The 19,975-nt window shown below is 41.9% G+C and overlaps 1 protein-coding gene across 2 annotated transcripts in view; it reads left to right on the plus strand.

Moving 5' to 3' along the window:
• The window catches only part of ARID1B (AT-rich interaction domain 1B), a 316,413-nt gene that overhangs the window by 19,677 nt on the left and 276,761 nt on the right, over positions 1-19,975 (plus strand). For both annotated transcript variants that reach the window (XM_069955438.1, XM_069955439.1), the window contains exon 2: positions 7,175-7,369. In XM_069955438.1, coding sequence (XP_069811539.1) covers positions 7,175-7,369 — 195 coding nt within the window. The remainder of the gene's footprint in view (positions 1-7,174; positions 7,370-19,975) is intronic.

Below are 19,975 nucleotides of genomic sequence, written 5' to 3' on the forward strand. Positions count from 1 at the left end.
TGCAAGGTTTCACAACTTAGGGCTTTGTTATCAGCAGAAAACAGGTTTGTTCAATACAAAGGCAGACGTTTTGGCGTGCGTTCAGATACACACAAAAGGCTTGTTGTACCTGCTAGCCTGTGGGACTCTGCACATGAATACCTGTTGCAGCACTGAATGTATGGCTTATGCCGCTCAGCCGAAAACACAAAGACGGTTGAACCATTTGCTTTTTTGGGTCAATTCTTCTGAGCTCTGCAATAATATTGTCAAACTGAAGAACATTCAGCTAGAATTATGGGGTTCACTTATTATCTGGCAAGTGGTGTGATGGTATACTGAGTTACCTGGACTTTCTACCACTGTAAAAGTGAATGTGAAGAGTTTGTCTACATAACAGATTTTCGTGTGTATATTTCACATTATACTTCGCATGAATTTTACCTCCAAATTACGTCCTGTTCTAAAATGAAATAATATAACTAGATAACCAATAATATAACTAGACATAGCAAGGGAGTTACAAATGGAGGCCTACCGTGTATAAACACATGGATACCACCATTGACATTTTTCGGGGTGATAATGCACCATGCCACATTTTGATGGTCATGTCTTTTCTAAAAGTATATTCTCATTTCACAATTATTGGATTGGTGAAGGTTAAACCAGTGGGACCCCTGCCAGTCCCAAGAACCGAGAACAAACATCCCCTGGATAAATGGAGAGGCAGTGTGCATGTGTGACCAGTACTCGATTTATTCTCAATGGGGCTTTAGAACATAAACGCTGTAGAGCTCAGCGTTTGGTAATGTTCAGAAGTCCAGGCCATGCATTCTCTCCTTTCTGGCACACCATTTTCTAGCATTCTTGTGATTGGTGGAAATCCCATCACTTCGAGCCACACCAATTAGTTATCTGAAATAATACTTATTTAACACTTTTATTTTTTATTATTTATTGTACAAATTAAAAATTAAAATGGTTCATTGGCTAAGGAATTATTTTTGTTTGATTTATTTTCCCCTCGACATGATCTAGAATAACATATGCCATTGTATAAAAATGTTTAACCAAACATCATATTGTGTTATATATGTGATTTGTGTGTGTATTTGCTATTGAGTTAAAAAAAAAAAAAATTCTAAATGTGACGGTTCTACAATTTTTTGGGGGCCTTTACCGTTAATATAAAACTCTTGTTTGGCCAAAACTTTCCAGAGTTCTTGACGTTGGTAGAGTACATGGTTTCCAGTTTAGATTTGTGTTGTTTTTTTTCTTAAATTAGACTCTAGTACTGATAGTTACCATATAATAGCTTGCATTTTTTTGTGTTACCAAAGTGCCCCGGTTTTGACCCGGACATTTCCTTCCATCCTTCCTAAATTGTTTGCCGATGTGTATAAATCTGGTTGTAAATGTTTCCTGGTGTGTTTGTGTGCTTTCATGACCATTTTTATGCCATTAATTTTGATGCCTTTAAAATATGTGAGTTTTTTTTTTTTTCTTCCACTTCATTTATGTTGATGTAACTCTGTGAGGGATCCACTTCTTAGAGTTAAATCTTCCGGTGGATTGCTGCCATAACAATTTGTAAGAGGCACAGGAATTTGACACAGAAAGAAAAATGACATAAAGCTTCTAATTGGAACGCTGCCTTGGCTGTCTGACTTTTTAACCTCTGTATTGGTTCCTTCTTTTTGTCTACAACCGCGACACATGGTCGGGTGTGCCGCGGGGAAAGTTCCCCAAACTATGGTGCCCCTGTGAAACAGGAGAAAACAATGGGGGAGAGAAACCTGGGGATGGGGGAGAAACAGGGGAGAGAAGCAGGGGGGAGAGAAACATGGGGATGGGGGAGAGAAACAGCGGAGAGAAGCACAGGAGAGAAGCACGGGGGACAGAAGCACAGGAGAGAAGCACGGGGGAGAGAAGCACAGGAGAGAAGCAGGTGGGAGAAGTATGGTGGAGAGAAGCACAGGAGAGAAGCATGGTGGAAAGAAGCACAGGAGAGAGAAGTAGGGGGGAGAAGTGTGGTGGAGAGAAGCACAGGAGAGAAGTAGGGGGGAGAAGTATGGTGGAGAGAAGCACAGGAGAGAAGCAGGGGGGAGAAGTATGGTGGAGAGAAGTAGGGGGGAGAAGAAAACAGGCCCAGGTTTCACACTGAGTGAGTATAAATACATTTAGAATCTATATTATTAACTATATGTATAATATGTACTGTTTTAGTGTCATTTTGTGCCATTTTGGTTGGTGGTGTGCCCCAGGATTTTTTAAGTATAAAAAGGGTGCCGCGGCTCAAAAAAGGTTGAAAATCACTGGTCTACAAAAGCCTCTCTACCAGTAGCCGAGTACACTACACAATATGTAATATCAGACTGTCAACTGACTATAAAAGGTTCTATGGTTTTATCACAGATTGCCCACTGTTAGGGTACGTTCACACTTACCGGATCCGCAGCGTATTTTCTGCAGCAGATCCGCAGCAGATTTCATTTAAATAACTGAACACAGCATTAAATCTGCACCATCAAATCTGCTGCGGATCCTGTAGGTGTGAACGCACCCTTAATGCAATTCGCCCTATCTTCATATAAGTTGCATGGACTGCATTTGGCTGTTTTCAGCTTCCCAACTGACGTAACTGATGGCCGGCCGGTGTATGGGGGCCATAGGAGTCTTGGCACGTGGTAAAAAGGCTGGCGCTTCTCGTGTCACAAGACTTTCCCTTAAGAGTGGCATGGGAGACGCCAGTCTTGATATATTCCTCTCTTTGTCTTTGTTGAGATAAATGGCAGTGGTGGTGGCACCCCCACTAGTAGCTGCGTCCACTAGCCCAATGTCCAGGCATGTGCCACTTCTCTTAATCTGTGCCCTAGCTTGCTCTGGATATCAGTTGTTTGATGTTATTTGCATATGCTTCTTCTATACTGGTCAGAGAAGTGCACGGCGCATCACTTCCCCTTTGACAGGTAGACAAATAACTGTATGCAAATTACATTGCTGCAAGCCGAGACTGGACTAATACACGAACCTGAGCTAGTGGTAGCAGACCCCTGAGCCAAACTATGCATGCATGCCCGCTAGAGCTTGATTAAAGGGGTTATCCAGCGCTACAAAAACATGGCCACTTTTTCCCCTCTCTTGTCTCCAGATTGGGTGGGGTTTGAGACTCGGTTCCATTGAAGTAAATGGAGCTTAATTGCAAACCACACCTGAACTGGATACAAGAGTTGAGGAAAAATGGCCATGTTTTTGTAGCGCTGGATAACCCCTTTAACTAAGTGGACATTATTGGGTGCTACAACTGTCACCAATGCTACCCCAAAAATGACACAATATGTTTATTACATATAAAGTGATGTCGGTTGCAAAATGGGGGTCCAGCAGCACCAAAAGTATAATCTTTTATGTCCTTAGAGAACATTGGGTGCATTGCAGAAAAGTTCCAATCCCAGTCAGAGGTTCTGTAACCAGGGGCGGATTAACTTTACCATGGGCTCCGGGCTGTTCACCAAGCTTGGACCCCCCCAACCCATTGTAACTGTGGCAGCACTAGCTTTAGTCTTTTTCTTCCATAATGCAGCCCTTAAAGGACCTGTGGTGACATCATTGTCACATAAGGTCCTTCATTATGTTCTCTAATGTTACTGCATTGTCTCCTGGCTGCAGTTTTGCCCTGATTTGTGCAAAATTGCGGTAAAAAGCAGCAATTTTTATGGCAAAACTGTAGCCTGGAGATAATACACCACTGAAAGTAAAAGTCTGTTTGGGGGGTCATGGGTCCCCCAGGAGCTCAGGGGCTCAGTAACAGCACGGGGTTAAGCATGTAATACGGCCCTTACATACCCAGGTACAGCAGTGCAATTTTTCTAGCAGGGTCTTTGCTTAGTAAAGATCATGTTGGGTTGAAACGTTGCACTGCTGTACCTGGCTATGTAAATAAAAATTCTCTGAAACTTGACATTATCTATGGATGCTGTCAGATCATTTCTCTACGAGTTGTACAGACGTGATCGTTTTTTATCAGTGGGGGTCTAAATCCATAGTACCACACCATTGTAGCACGTATAACCAATATTTCAAATATGATGTTGACAAAACATTCGGGTTCGTCAACGTTACCTGAAGGCGAGCGCTCAGTGTTTGATTCCCCGAAGATGCAGAAGTTGGATGTTGTCTTAGGTAGTCCTGCAAAATAAATGGCTGTACCCATGTTTTCCTGGCAGCCTGGCATCCAACTTTTGCAGATGTGGGGGAATCAAAAGCTGAGTTCTCGGGTTAGGATAACGTTGACAAACCTAAACATTTTGATAGATCCAGTAAACGCTAGACAAAAATCAAGTATTAAAGGGGTACTTTGGAAAATCTTCTTTCATATCAACTGGTTACAGAAAGTTATTTAGATTTGTAATTTACTTCTATTTTAAAAAAAATCTCTTCTCTTCCAGTACTGCTGTATGTCCTGCAAGAAGTTCTGTATTCTTTCCAGTTTGACACAGCGCTCTCTGCTGCCACCTCTGTCCATGTCAGGAACTGTCCAGAGGAGAAGATGTTTTCTATGGGGATTTGCTGCTGCTTTGGATAGTTCCTGACATGGACAGAGGTGGCAGCAGAGAGCGCTGTGTCAGACTGGAAAGAATACACCACTTCCTGTAGCACATACAGCAGCTGATAAGTACTGAAAGACTTGAGATTTTTAACCCCTTCCAGTCAGTATTCTGTGTGTGTATATACATATATAATGTTCCTACTGCACATACCGCGTGCAGTAGGAATTTATATATACGTTCTTGACTGCCGGCCCGGGATCTATAGTTAGTGTGGCGTTTAAGGTACTCAGTGACAGAACAAGCTTCTGTCACTGAGTGATCGGGACCCCCGCAGCCTCTTACCTCCTTCCTGTCGGATCGGCGATCTGTGCATAGCGTCTGCTCTCAGGCAGGCTCTATGCATAGATCGCTGATAACACTGATCTATGCTATGCTATAGCATAGCATAGATCAGTACATGCAATCTAATGATTGCATCTTTTACAGTGTAAAAAAGTGCAATAAAAAGTTTTTAAAAGTATTAAAAACCCCTTATAAACCCCCTCCCAATAAAAGTTTAAAATACCCCCTTGCTCATTATAAAATATTTTAAAAAAAAAATACACATATTACGTATCGTAGCATGCGGAATTGTCCGATCTATTCAAATATAACATTATTGTTCCCGTACGGTGAACGGCGTGAACAAAGAAAAAAAGATTGCTGATTTTATTAAATTATATATCATAAAAATATTTATAAAAGCGATCAAAATTTTTCTGTTACACCAATATGATGCTAATAAAAACTAGAGATCATGGTGCAAAAAATGACACCCCAACCAGCCCTGTAGGTGGAAAAATAAAAGCGCTGTGGCTCTTAGAAGGCGGGGAGGAACATTGCATTAATTTGACCCGGACTTTTGTGCATCAGAGGGCTCAGTCTTGAAGGGGTTAATAGAAGTCATTTACAAATCAATATAACTTTCTGAAACCAGTTCATTTTAAAGGGAGAAAAAAATGCTGGAGTAACCCTTTAATAACAGTTTTATAGAGGTTCTAGTATTTAGAACCCTATAGAATACATAGCTGGCCCTACTTTGTGTACCAATATATGCGCGTGCACACGTTACATTTCTGTTTAGTTGTGGTTGGAAATGTAATAGCGTTTTATAACGCAGCAGTATTTTCTTCACCCTGGGCTTGGATGTAACGTGTTTGGGGCTCTTGAGCTACAGTATGTGTACATCTCAATCCAATTTATTTTGTAAAGCAGCCAGTCGGCTTTGAAGTGCTACGTTCAGAATAGCCATGGCGAGAATACAAAACATTCATCAAAGAGACGAACGCAGAAAACTTCAACACGGCTTCCAAATCACATTGTCTGCCGCGGCCAATAAGAGCTTTGCATTGCACAATATTACCAGCGTTCATTGTGCTCGCTACAAATGTCCTTGCGTGGCATATTTTGCAAGCATTGTAACCACCTGCGGGCTTCGGAACGGGAGGTTGCTGAACACAAAAATACCAGGCAACTTTTTTAAATTATATGTACTTAGAGTTACACAGTAGATCTTTGAACCTGCTTTTTCATCTAAGCATACACTCCCACTGCATTTTGAAGAAGCAAAAAACAGCAATTATGGAAGTGAAGGAGAGAATATGTTTGTAGGAGTTCTGCTGAGACTTTATCCCTAAATTCTATAAAGAAAAAAAAAATCTGCTGTATAATAGATTCCGTAGCTGGTAGATGGATACAAAGGTATGATTACCTTTTTTTTTTTTTTTTTTTTACACATTGCATTTTACTTGGTAATTTTTAACCAAAACCTAAGGAAAGTACAATGGAAAGATTGCAGTTTTTTTGTGTTCTTGATCCACTACTGGTTTTGGTTAAAGGGTTAATCCCATATAAACTAAAGGTCCTATTAGATAAAGTGATTATTGGCCGATTATCAGCCATTACAGCCGATAATCTCTTTGTGTAATAGAAGGCAACGATCAGCCGATATGCACGATGTGAGCTGATCGTTGTATTTTAGTTGGGAAAGTACAATGGAAAGATTGCCTTTTTTTGTGTTTTTAATCCACTACTGGTTTCGGTTAAAGGGGTAATCCCATAATAACTAAATGCCCTATTGCACAAGCGATTACGGCCGTATTTGGCTGATTATCGGCCATTACGGCCAATAATTTATTTTGTGTAGAAGAAGGCAACGATCAACCGACATGCGCGATGTCGACTGACTGTTGTATTTTATTGTCTTCTAACATGTTGAAAGACAAACGAGGAGTATAGCAGCAATCTGCCGCCGTCTCTCCGTGCAATAGGAGTAGACCGCCGCTGTCTCCTATTGGCTTCCTGGATGATTTCAACATCACCCGGGGCCCGCCCCCCTGCAGCTAACCGGGGAACAGGCGATAACAGTGCACTGTGGTCACTGGGCCGCCTCCAGTGCACAGAACCAGAGATTTGCATAAGTAAGCAAAGTGTCCGCCATGATTTGCAGGGCTGCTTTCTGATAGAATGCTGCAGGGTTATTGGTGAAGAGCGACACAGAAAAGTTGCCATCCTAATATAGAGTATCTGTTGTGTGCTCATATGCTGCCTGCACATCCAGGATATCTGCCGCATGCTAATGTAGTGTCATTGTGTATACACAGGGCAGTCCCATGGATCCAATGGTAATGAAAAGGCCGCCAATTTATGGAATGGGCAGCAGCCCCTACTCACAGACACAGCAGAGCAGTCCTTATCCTGGCCAGACATATGGACCTCAAGGCGCACAAAGATATCCAATGGGAATACAGGGACGCACTCACAGTACAATGGGAGGAATGCAGTATCCCCAGCAACAGGTTTGTGGAATCATTTATCATCTTTTTATCTGAATTATCAATATGCATTTCAGCAAAGAAAGGAGGTGTAGGCATAGTCACCCCAACATGCTTAATCCTGTTTCCTCCGACCAGCAGGTATTTGCAGTTTTGATCTTTTGCCCAGGCAAAGTTCCTTCCAATGTTTTTAGCCAGCTTAAAGGGAATGTACCACCAGGTACAGAATCAATAAGTATCAATGGAGCCGCATTGCAGAGGGGAGGGGAGATCATCACAATGGGGCCGGCGTCCCTCCCCCAGTGCTGGTTCTCAGGAACAGACTGGCGCCATGCGCGGGAACTGGGCAGTGATTCAAAAAAAGAACCGCGCCACCGGCATCCCGCCGCCGATCCGTTAAGGGGAAAAAACAAAGTGATGTACCTGATGATAGTACATTCACTTTAAACATAAACTCACTGCAGGTAGGTAAAGTGAGAAGTAATGCGACCTTCTCTAATGGTGCGTTTACACAGAGAGATTTATCTGACAGATCTTTAAAGCCAAAGCCAGGAACAGATTATAAACAGAGAACAGGCCATAAAGGATCCTCTGCGGATCCCTGGCCTGTAAGGTCTATAGTAAGACATGTATTTAAAGAGACCCCGGCGGGAGCATATTCATTACCTGCTCCGCGATCCGGCTTGCTTTGGGGATTTATGGCTGGACAATCAGTGTGCTGCGTCGGGGACAGAACAGAACGCTGAGCACAGCACAATAAAAACCCATTAAAATGAATCGGGCGTTTGACGGATCCGCTAAGTTCCATTTCTCTCATCAAAACAGAATTGTAGCGGAGGGTAAATCGCTGGTGTGAACCTAGCCTGAATCTTTGGTAACTGTTTTTTGTAAATTTTATATTCCTGCTTTGGATTACAGAGTAGGAATGTGCTGAGCTATTGTTACATTCTTACATTGTTGTTCTTTCTAGAGTAGAATTTTAAGGACATTGTGTGGATTAAAGTGACTCTGTACCCACAATCTGAGCCCCCCAAACCACTTGTACCTTCGGATAGCTGCTTTTAATCCAAGATCTGTCCTGGGGTGCGTTCGGCAGGTGATGCAGTTATTGTCCTAAAAAAATACTTTTAAACTTGCAGCCCTGTGTAAAATTGGCATGGCCTAGAGTGTCTATGCCCTAACCTTGCACCACCTCTCTGTCCCTCCTCCCCGCCCTCTTCATCATTAAGAATGGCCCTGGCAGAATTTCTACTATTCCTCACTTGTCTGAACACTGCACAGGTGCCTTAATGATCCATCACATGTGCAGTGTTCACACAGGTGATGAATAATGTTGCTCAGGGACTTTCCTAATGATGAAGAGGGCGGGGAGGTGGGATGGAGAGGCGGTGCAAGTCTAATGCACACACACTCTAGGCCCACCAATTTGACACAGGGCTGCACGTTTAAAAGTTGTTTTTTAGGACAATAACTGCATCACCTGCTGAACGGACCCCAGTACAGATCTTGGATTAAAAACAGCTATCTGATGGTACAAGCAGTTTGGGGAGGGCAGATTGTGGGTACAGAGTCGCTTTAAAACAAATCACTAACACACTATTGTGAACGAACACAAAATTGGTATTTGGTTTTGTTATAAATGTCCTTGTGGTTTTTAAGACCCAAACTAAAATTTGTAATAAGTTCGTCCAAAAAGATCATTTGCATAAAACTGGGCTCAGCAGACAAATTAGGTTCTTGAAGACCTCTCGTTGCATGCTTAAGGGTGCGTTCACACCTACAGGATCCGCAGCAGATCTGCAGCAGATCCGCAGCAGATTTGATGGTGCAGATTTGATGCTGTGTTCAGTTATTTAAAGGTAATATGCTGCAGATCCGCAGCAGAAAATACGCTGCGGATACGGTAAGTGTGAACGTACCCTAAAGGAGAAGTCCAGCCATTTGAAAAATTTCACAGCCGATAGGGGAGATCAACAAAATCATTCCATACCCCGGTCTGCGAAGCGACGATTCACAAGCACTACAAAAACTGCCATGTATCTGTCATTGGTTATTTTTCTCTGAGCATGTGCAGAAGAAGTGAGAAACCAGGAAGGAAATTAAACTCCTAAAAAAACGGATGCCGAATGAAGAAAACGGATATAACAAAAAGTTTGCCAAAAGGCAAACAGACCATTAAAAAATTCTGATAGTTTTGCAGTCAGTTTGCAGAGCGTTTCTGTTTGTTTTGTATCACTGGAGAACAAATGCAGCACAGGTTACGTAGCTGCTGCTTCAGACTCTTTCATATCGGGAATGACGGAACTGCATGCTGCCTCTTATTTGCCTTATTTATTATCTTATAGCTTGTGCCTACCAGCCATATGTTGGTGAAGCGGAATGTGTTAGGCAAACATTTACTCACATTTTTATTAGAGATGAACAAACCTCGACATGCCCAAACACTCTGCATTTAAATATGGATGGAGGAAGAAGTTGTAAATAGCCCTAGGGAGTCCTGGTGGATACAGCCATTGGCCATAGGCCCTAGGAGTCTTCCTTCTTCAGCCACCGGTGCAGAACGTTCGGACTTGAGCATGCTGGAGTTGCGCTCATCTCTAGTCATTACTTTTAGCTTCCAGTCGCACTCGCTGCTCCCTCCTCCCACCCAGGCCCGCTTTATTGACAGCTGTCAATCAAGACTGATTGGTGGCATGTTGCAAACGTAACTGAAATCCACCGTATCCTCTGCCCCGTGGCTGGATATCATGTATTGGGGTCCATCTATGAGGACATGAGAGATTCTTTTTAGAAGGTGTGGTTTGTGCGTGATGGTAATATTCGCTCCTGATTAGTGTGGGGCGGATCTGTTAAAATATTTGGGTTTAGCAACGTTATACGTATCTGAACACTCTGTGGGACATTTATTAAGACTGGCATACCACTACACCAGTCTTAAATAAAGCCCCACCCCTTTTACTGAGAGGCGCACGTGTGTTAGTACGGCCGGCTGTCCCTGCTCCTGGCGCAGTCACTGCAAAAAGTCTACCTGCTCTGAAGCAGGTGTAGGTTTTCGCCTTGCTTACACCAGGTGTAAACCTTCATAAATCGGGTGCTTTAGAAGGCCACGCCTCCTCCCCGCCTTGTCGCACCTCCTCTGCCCACCCATCAGGTGAGCGGGGATACGGCAGGTGTATGCTATGGAAAAGGGGCAAATCTGCCCCTTTTTTGTGGCATACACCAGGGGCACACAAGGATAAATCCATCCTCTGTGTTTTATTACACAGAAGTTGGTGTTCATAAGTTGTATCCATGTTTTCCTGGACTCCCTAGGGCAGCATCCAACTTCTGCAGCCGCAGGGAGTCAAATGCAGAGTGTTCAGGTTTGGATAACGTTGCCGAACCTAAACATTTTGACAGATCAGCTTAACACTAAAGGGCCTTTTACACTGGCCGATTATCATGCGAAAAATCGTTAAATTGTTCATATTTAAGCGATAATCTTGTGTAAGCACGGCAATGATCAAACTGTGAACGAAAAATTGTTTGAATGTCATCTTTTGAACTGTCCTCAAAACCATTGTTCATCTTCTCAAGTCCTTCAGTATAGAATACATGGGAACGCATCCCTAATCCTGATATCATTTTATCATATGACCATTTTAAAGACATAGGGGGAGATTTATCAAACATGGTGTAAAGTGAAACTGGCCCAGTTGCCCCTAGCAACCAATCAGATTCCACTTTTCTTTCCTCACAGACTCTTTGGAAAATGAAAGGTGGAATCTGATTGGTTGCTAGGGGCAACTGGGCCTGTTTCACTTTACACCATGTTTGATAAATCTCCCCCATACTGTCTTCTGAATCGGCGTACTGTATTTCAGTATTTGGGGCGTCTTATTTTTTGCCCTGGGAGAGGGTTTGTCTAAAACCAGCCCTGATTACATAGAAGAATCTTTATACTGCATTGTTTACAGGCGTTAATACGTTGCGCTTGGTTGTAGGCCTTCACTTACAAGGGGTTGTGGGTAATGGGATGTAGCCATTATTCTGTAAAACAAGTGCGGCTTTTAGTGCCTGTAACGCGAATAATTTTACTCCGAGCGAGTAGAGTGAGGGCTGCAAGTTCAAGTATATTGGAAGCATAATGGCAAATTGGTTATTTTATTTGCTTGGTATGAAGTGGCCTATGAATTGCGTCGTCAATGAAAATATTTTAGGATGGTTATTAGACACCTCTAAAAAAGAAGATTGAGGTCATCTGCATGACTGCCTATTACAGATGGCATGGGATGTGAGTTACACAGAGGGAATTGGTCCATAGGATCTTCCATAAAGAAGTCAAGGTTGACCTGTTAGTGATATCATCTTATGTTATTATTGCATGACGTGTTACCTGCTTTTATTACAGATGCTGATTGTTTACACAAAGCTGGGCTCACACTGCAGTCCGTTTTAACGTGTTTTGTGGAAAAAAAACGGATGCAAAAAGCGGATGTAATTTTGTGCATCCGTTTGGATCAATTTTTTCCGTTGACTTCAATTATAAACAAACAAAGGATCAAAGCGGATCTGTTTTTTATTTTATTTTTATTTTTTGCATGAACAGAAACGTTGAAAGCTTTTGCAGTCCGTTTAACGGATCCGTTTTCAAATGGTTACTTTAAACGTACACAAAAACGCGGTTAAGGCTAGGTTCACACTACGTTTTTGAAATCCGTTGAGGAAAAACTGATGAAAAAAAACGGATGCAACTGTTTGCATCCGTATTTCCATTGACTTCCATTATAAAAAAAAAAAAACGGTTAATTTTTTTTTTTTGACGGACACAAAAATTAGGTCGACCACATTTTTGTGTTCGTCAAAAAAAACAGACCAGTTTTGATCCATTTTTTTTTTTATAATGAAAGTCAATGGAAAAACGGATCAAAATGTATCCACACACATGCATCCGTTTTTCGCAATAAATGGATGAAAAAAACGGATTGCAAAAACGTAGTGTGAACCCAGCCTAACCGAAAAAGAAAGGAAAACGCATCTGTGTTGTTCTGTTTTTGGAAGTCAATGGAAAAACGGATCCAAATGGATTGCACACAGTTGGTTCCGTTTGCATTCGTTTTTCCCCCATTAAAAAGTATATGTTAAACGGACTTCAAAAACTTAGTGTGAACTCAACCTAACTATTTAAAAACGGATCTGTGAAACGGACTGCGAAAATAGTAGAGTAAAAAATAAAAAGGGTTTTCCTATCATATAAAGTGATGACCTATACATGAGCATAATTACTTTATGAATGGTAGGTGTCTGACTTTTGGGACCACCAGTGATTGTGAGAATGATGCAGTGCTGGTATAGCACGCTGTCCCCTTTGCCGTATTCCCTTACACAACGGCTGTGCCTGGTGAACATTATATAGATCTGTAATTTATTTCTATTTTAAAACTCTCCAGTCTTCCAGTACTGATCAGCTGCTGTATGTCCTGCAGAAAGTGATGTATTCTCTCCAGTCTGACACAGTGCTCTCTGCTGCCACCTCTGTCCGTGTCAGGAACTGTCCAGAGCAGTAGCAAATCCCCATAGAAAACCTCTCCTGCTCTAGACAGTTCCTGACATGGACAGAGGTGGCAGCAGAGAGTACTGTGTACGACTTGAAAGAATACACCACTTGCTGCAGGACATACAGCAGCTGATAAGTACTGGAAGATTGGAGATTTTTAAATAGAAGTAAATTACATATCTGTATAACTGTCTCAAAATTCACAGGATGTCCCATGTCCTATGGATAGAGGATGAGTCTAATAGGCTGGATAATAATAACACCACAGAACTTCCAGCAACAAATTATTTCTCATTCCTCTGAATGGCCACATTTCTTCAAATTATTGATTATAAGAATACAAAAATGTTCTGCATACTTTTTTTTTTTTTTTTTTTACAAAGCCATGGTGGCTATTTCATATCATATTGGTTTGGAATTACAACATGTTAAGTCGATGAGTGTTGAGATTTTCCCTTCATTTGTTAATTGCTGTATAATTGAAAATTATCCATAAGTAGGCAGTGACCTGGCACAGTGATTGGCTGCTGGCCCTTATCCCTCTTTTCACAGTGCTAATATAATTGGCTAGGCCGCACTATAGTTATGATTGCTAATACTCTACAGGGAAAACATGAATGGATAATTGTTATAGTGATTTTTTTTAATGGACATGGACACTGCCACGATTTTACATTGGACTTTTTCCAGGACTGTTAGTGCTAAATTTGTATGTCTGTTTATTTTCTTTCCAGGTTCAAAAATATCAAATTAAAATGAGAAAGAAATTCATATTATTGCGAGCCGTTGTGGCACTGTAATTCATAGATTTCAAATCTGAAATGTGACATTTTCTCATATCAATTGAATTAGACGTATAGTAAAAAAGTAGAAAAAAAAAAAAAAAGGGGGTGGGGGGTAGACATCCAATAATAAATTTTTTGAGAAATTAGAATTGAGGAAAATCTAATAATTTTAGCCAAATTAAAATAGCCCCACGTATATACATATGCTTAAAGGGGAACTCCGGTTAAGAAACATTTAACCCTGTGCAATCCCCACCCATAATCTAAGCTTGTGTGTTATAGGTTTCTATTACATGAATTGGGCCATTTGTCTGCAGCACATCCTGACTTACACCCTGAGGCTGGGTTCACACTATGTATATTTGAGGCTGTATTTGTGAGGCTGTATAGCAACCAAAACCAGGAGTGGATTGAAAACACAGAAAGGCTATGTTCACATAATGTTGTAATTGAGTGGATGGCCGTCATTTAATGGCAAATTTTTGCTGTTATTTTAAAACAACGGCTGTTATATTGAAATAATGGCAGTTATTTACCGTTATATGGCGGCCATCCACTCAATTTCAACATTATGTGAACAGATCCTTTCTGTGTTTTCAATCCACTCCTGGTTTTGGTTGCTATGAGGACCTGACTTGAGGACCAAATACTGCCTGAAATATACAGTGTGTGAACCCAGCCTGAAGCTGCTGAAAATCCTCACTGCCTGTTCCACTCTGTCTCCACTCCTCTGTCCTCCCCTCCCTTTGAGACAGAAGTAACATGAGCTCTGTCTCTTCTGTTATAAGGCAAGCTGTAACTACTCATGTAACTCCGCCCACCACTGACATTACAAAGTGATCACCTAGCCAAAGGCAGAGAAACAAGAGCCTCTTCTGAGCAGTATAGGGGAAATGAGACACTGTTTCATCTCTCTCTCTCTAATCTATGTAGATAGATACTTATTGAGCCAGTGGTGGGCATATACAGGGGAACGTACCGGCAGTTGGTTTGGAAGTGCAATGTATGATGGGAGATGTAGTTTTCTGACAAGGTGCCATGGTGTAAGACTGAGATCATGTATAAAAGATTTTATATTTGGAGCTAAGAGCAGCTTAGACAAGTGGGAAAGGTTTTAAACAATCGGTGGGTGATTGGTGAGTGCACCTATATACTTTTTGTGCGTTTTAGTTCTTTATGGGATTGCTGGAGTTCCCCCTTTAAATCACAATTACCTTCCGCAGCATTATTTAGGTAATATTATTATAGTACATTTTAAAGGGGTACTCCGGCCCGGGGGTATTTTTAAGCTATGGCCGGGGAGGGGGTGCTCATGGACGGCGGAGGTCATTTACCTCCTCTGTTCTAGCGCCGGGTCCCGTATCGCGCCGCCCAGAACACCCGTCCCGTGGCCGCTTCCTGGTGTGAGCTGCCTCATGAGACGTGTCGTCTAAAGGCAGCTCAGCCATTCAGCGGCCGAGGCGGTACTCTGCTACGGCCGCAGAATGGCTGAGCTGCCTTGAGATGTCACTTCTCATGTGGCAGCTCACACCAGGAAGCGGAGGCGGGACCGGTGTACCAGGCGGCGCGATCCGGGACCCAGCGCTGGAACCAGGGAGGTAAGTGACCTCCGCCGTCCATAACCACCCCCTCCCCAGCCATAGCTTAAAAATACCCCCGGGCCGGAGTACCCCTTAAAGCTTTCTACTTTTTTTCAGATAACTATTAAATAAGCCCATTAAAAGCCTTCAGACCCTTAAGAAACAAATGTTAATATGGTCGTGGAATTCAGACCTGGTAAATGCTAGTGGTCTCTAGGAAAGGTTTTTGGCTGGGATCCTGCATAGCATTACTTCATTCTGGAAAGAGGATATTTTGGACTTAGTGGGTAACTTTTCAACTTTGAGATGTTGGACTGTGGCCAAAGAAAGTAATTTACTCTTAGCTTGGCAGGTTATGTACACAAGGTTTTGTAAAAAGGTAGTGTATTAAGTTCAGGCTAGAATTTCTAAATGTCTTTTTAAGAGAAGTAGCTGACATTTTTTTTCCTCAATTCATATTAATCCTGGAGGCCTATTCTTTGGCTTTGTCCACAGTGCTCTCCATAGTTTCCTCCTTAGAAAAGTGGATATTATTTTCCGACAAATGACGTGCTAGACGGTATAGAACTTTTTATTACATTTTGCAAAAAGGCCTGTTTAGTAGTGGGGTGATACATATTTATGTGGACACGTTATCATTTTTATTATCTGCTCCTTATCGGCTTCAGATTACATAGAAGAAATAGATTCTTGAAAGTGAGTGGCGGTATGCTGTGTAAAATAAATAAATTTATATGTATATATGATTTGATAGACCTGCTTGGTTTGGGTTAGTTTTTGTAAAAAAAAATAAATTTTGAGTTAAGATCCGAATGCATGTAATCCATGTAATAGGGCAAAAGGTTCTATTACATGGAGTGATTGTCTGCTGAATCGGGCCGATCCGTGTAGATCGGAGCCTATCATCGGCTGATTGTTTTCCTTCAACAGGTTTAAAAATTATCAGCTGCCGGCTGTGCATCACTATGTGGCCGACGGCTGATGGCAGTATAAAGTAAATAATAAAGATTGTACTTACCTGTCCAGGCTCCTCTGGTGTCCTTCTGGCTTTTCTCTACTCACCGTAGCCACTTCTGAAACTTTCTCTGCAGTGACAGGCCACATTGGCCAAGATGGGACAGTGACAATTTTTGGCCAGTAATTGTCTGAGCGTCCTATCACTCCAGAGACTGCTTCAGCGGGGGCTGCAGTCAGCAAGGAAAAGGCAGCAGGACACCGGGCAGCATGGTAAGTATAATCTTTCTCATTTCCTTCATAAAGCATGGGCTGCATGGACATTGTTAATGATGTCCGTGCAGCCCTTACCGCACAATAATTAAGCTGTGTAATAGGCTCTGTAAGTGAGTGCTCATTTAGGAGATTGGCGTTCTCTTACCCTAATAATTGGACTATGTAATACGGTTCAAAGCCTGAATATTCTTGATGTCCTTTGTGGTCTTACATGCTGTTTCCATAAACTAATTTGGTAGGTCTGATTAGAGTGGTTAAAGGGGTTATCCAGCACTACAAAAACATGGCCACCTTCCAGAGACAACACCACTCTTGTGTCCCGTTCAGGTGTGGTTTGCAGTTAAGTTCCATTCACTTAAATGGAACTAAGTTGCAATAGCAACACCCAAACTGGAGACAAGAGTGGTGCTGTCTCTGGAAGAAAGTTTTTGTAGCACTGGATAACCCCTATCAGCCCCAGGACCTGATAGGTGAGAAGAACAGTAGTTTTGCTTCTGTGTCCCCCTGCCCTGGGACTAGATAGGAGATTAAAGCTATTTCTCATCTCTTTGCGTCATTGCAGAGAGCGGAGGAGGATGCTGTGCTTCTGACCTGTCAGGTCTCGGGGTCAGTGTTATAACTGCTGAGTTTACGCCAAAGACTCGGATAGACTGCAAAATAATTATGTTCAGCTGAGTCTCACTAAATAAGCTTGGAAATCTTCTTGGTGAGCCGAAAGGTCTACCTGTTGTATGTTTTAGAACCTTTAGTTTGAGAATAATACAAGCAGAAGGACAAGGAGAATTAGACGAATCCCTATAGCACATTGGGCGCTAAGGATGAAGGTAATTTTCTTACCTTCTTACCTTGATCCACAGCACAGTTTTCGGGAACCTTATTAGATATGTAAATGTGGCAGGTTGGTGCATTGGGGACGGGACTACCACCCTCAGTGCACCGATCAGCCCCAGCCAGCCCCTCATAATGAATATTCATCTGACGCTCTGCAGTGATGAGCACAGAGGGACGTCACTGCAGAACGCCTGGGGCAGATTAAGGTAGTCCCACCCCCAGTGTATCAAATTGTGTCAGTTACATATCTAATAAACTACAGTTCCCGAAAACGGCGCTGAGGATCACGGTAAAAAAAAAAAAAAAAACACTTTAATTCTCAAGGCCCAGTGCATTATAGAAACACATAGTTTCCCTTTAAAGATGATCTTACCACTCTTAATAGTTGTTAATCTTTAGTTGATTTTTTTTTTTGTTTTTGTTTTTTTTTTTGTGGCCATTTGCAGCAGTGGTAAATCGTATCTTAGATCCCACAATGTTTCAACTTCTAGTCACCAAAACCTCACTAAAAGCATCGCTAAGCATTTGCTTTATTTGGCCTTGATTATGGGATTTTGATAGTAAGAAAACGTGGGGTATCTCCCGCTAGCTTGTTGCTTCACGCACAGAATAGTTCACCATGTGGTGTTTTCCCCTTTAGCGTTCTCCTTATAGTCTCCAATTAGTAGCAAAGCTTCAGGTAAATCACTGAAATGCATAAAAAGCTCCTAAATTGGGATCTAATTTAGTCACCTGTAGGGTGATTTTGTTGGATAACAACTATAGTGGTCGAGAGAATGATCCCCTCGGTGTGCAGTTAAGATGTTTTTGTTTTTCTGACAAACTATAAGTAAATCTCTCGACCTTCAGCCTGGTAGTTTATTTGCCAGCGGAGCTATTTGATACAGTATCCTAACAGTCTGGTTATACCCAATAGGGAGTACTTTATCCTATGTATTATTGCTGTTGTTGTTTTTATTATTATTGTTGCTATTACTGCTCCCTTTCATTATTCCTAAGTGTTACCTCTTGGAAGGTTTCATTAACTTGCTGTATGGTTAGACGACTCTTTTAAAGCCACAGTTAAATGCAGTGTTGTGCAGTAGCTTACACTTCAGCAAAACACTGGTGTCTCTACCCTGAAACTTATTGTTTTTGTTTGTTTGTTTTTTTTGTTTTTTTGTTTTTTTTGGATTTTTCCAAATTTTAACTTTGTGAATGTCTTTTTTATTCAGTGTCATTAAGGTGTTCTTACCTCCTGTGACTGCTTTTATGTACAAGTCACAGAATGCACATAAGCGGCATATCCCTGGCATGTGTTGGCACTAGAGATGGGGGCAACTAGAGCATGCTCCAAGGTTGATTATTCAGCATTTCATTACCTGTGGCTGAAGAAGTTGGACGCAGCCCTATGGAATCTTGGAAAACATGGATTTGCCTATGGTTGGACTGGACTGGATTCCCTAGGGCTGCGCCCAACTTCTTCAGTCACTGGTAATCAAATGCTGAATGATCAACCTTTGAGCATGCTCCAGTTGCCCCCATCTGTAGTGGGCCCAACTTGAGCCTGACCTCATTCAAATGTAAGAATTAAGGGGACACAATATTGCTTTAGTGCTGTCTCCCCTTTTGAGTTTTTTTCTTGGCAGTGATGATCTATGCCACCCAACTGTGCAGGAAGCTATAGTCAGTCCCATGTACTTGAATGGAGAATGCAGCAGAAAATAGTAAAAGAGACTCAGCCCTAAACCACAGCTGTCTTTTCTTCAACCTTAGTCAACGGGGTCCTAGAGGTCAGACCCTTATCAGTCTTAAAGGATTGTTCTTATGATCCAATTTTTTTCTATACTTTGCTTTGGGGGCTTTGAAAACATAAAAGCAACCATACTTACCTGTCCCCAACCACTGCCATTGCCAGAGCTCATGGTCTCTGCTTCTTCCTTTGAGATATTGCCCTCAAAAGAACTGTCCATTGAGCCAGTCACTGACCACAGCTGTGGCCTGCATCAGACACAGTCCCTGTGGGAAAAATACGTCACAATACGGGAAGAACCAAAAACAGTGGTGGGGCATCAGGCTGGGGAGTATGGCTGCTTTTTTTTTTTTTTAAAGCTTTCAAGCCAAATCTAAAAAAAAAATTGTATCCCTGGAATAACATATAGGCTTATAGCCTATATGATATTCCAAGATGGCAAACCTGCTAAAAGGGATTATCTTACATTTAAAAAAATTTCTTATACTGCTGGTGACAGGAGAAAATAGAACTAGGCTCCTTCCAGTGTCTCAGTGTTTGTCTTCCTGCTGCTGAGACCAGTACTTGGAGCAGGACCTGCCCCCCGGCCAATCACTGGCCAAAATGCTACACCTCTGTGGCCAGTGATTGGTTGAGCAGGCAGGTTCCAGGCCCAACATTAAAGGTATTTTTGAAAAAAAAAAAAAAAAAGTTCAAGGCATAAGATTGAACACAATATTTGTTTGAAAAAGACTTCAGTGCCACCTTATAAGTCAACAATGTTCTACAATAGGTAGCTTGAAAATGTCTAAGGTTATGTTCACACTGAGGACTAGACGAGAAATTGAAGAGGAAAGTTTTCTACTTGAAATTTCTTCATCTTTAGCTCTGGCAGAATAAGTGCAGAATTCGAGTGAAAAGTGGAAATCCAAAGCTCCAATGACTTCTATGAGATCT

Source organism: Dendropsophus ebraccatus, chromosome 15 (genome assembly GCF_027789765.1).
Source record: "Dendropsophus ebraccatus isolate aDenEbr1 chromosome 15, aDenEbr1.pat, whole genome shotgun sequence".
Taxonomy (NCBI): Eukaryota; Metazoa; Chordata; class Amphibia; order Anura; family Hylidae; genus Dendropsophus; species Dendropsophus ebraccatus.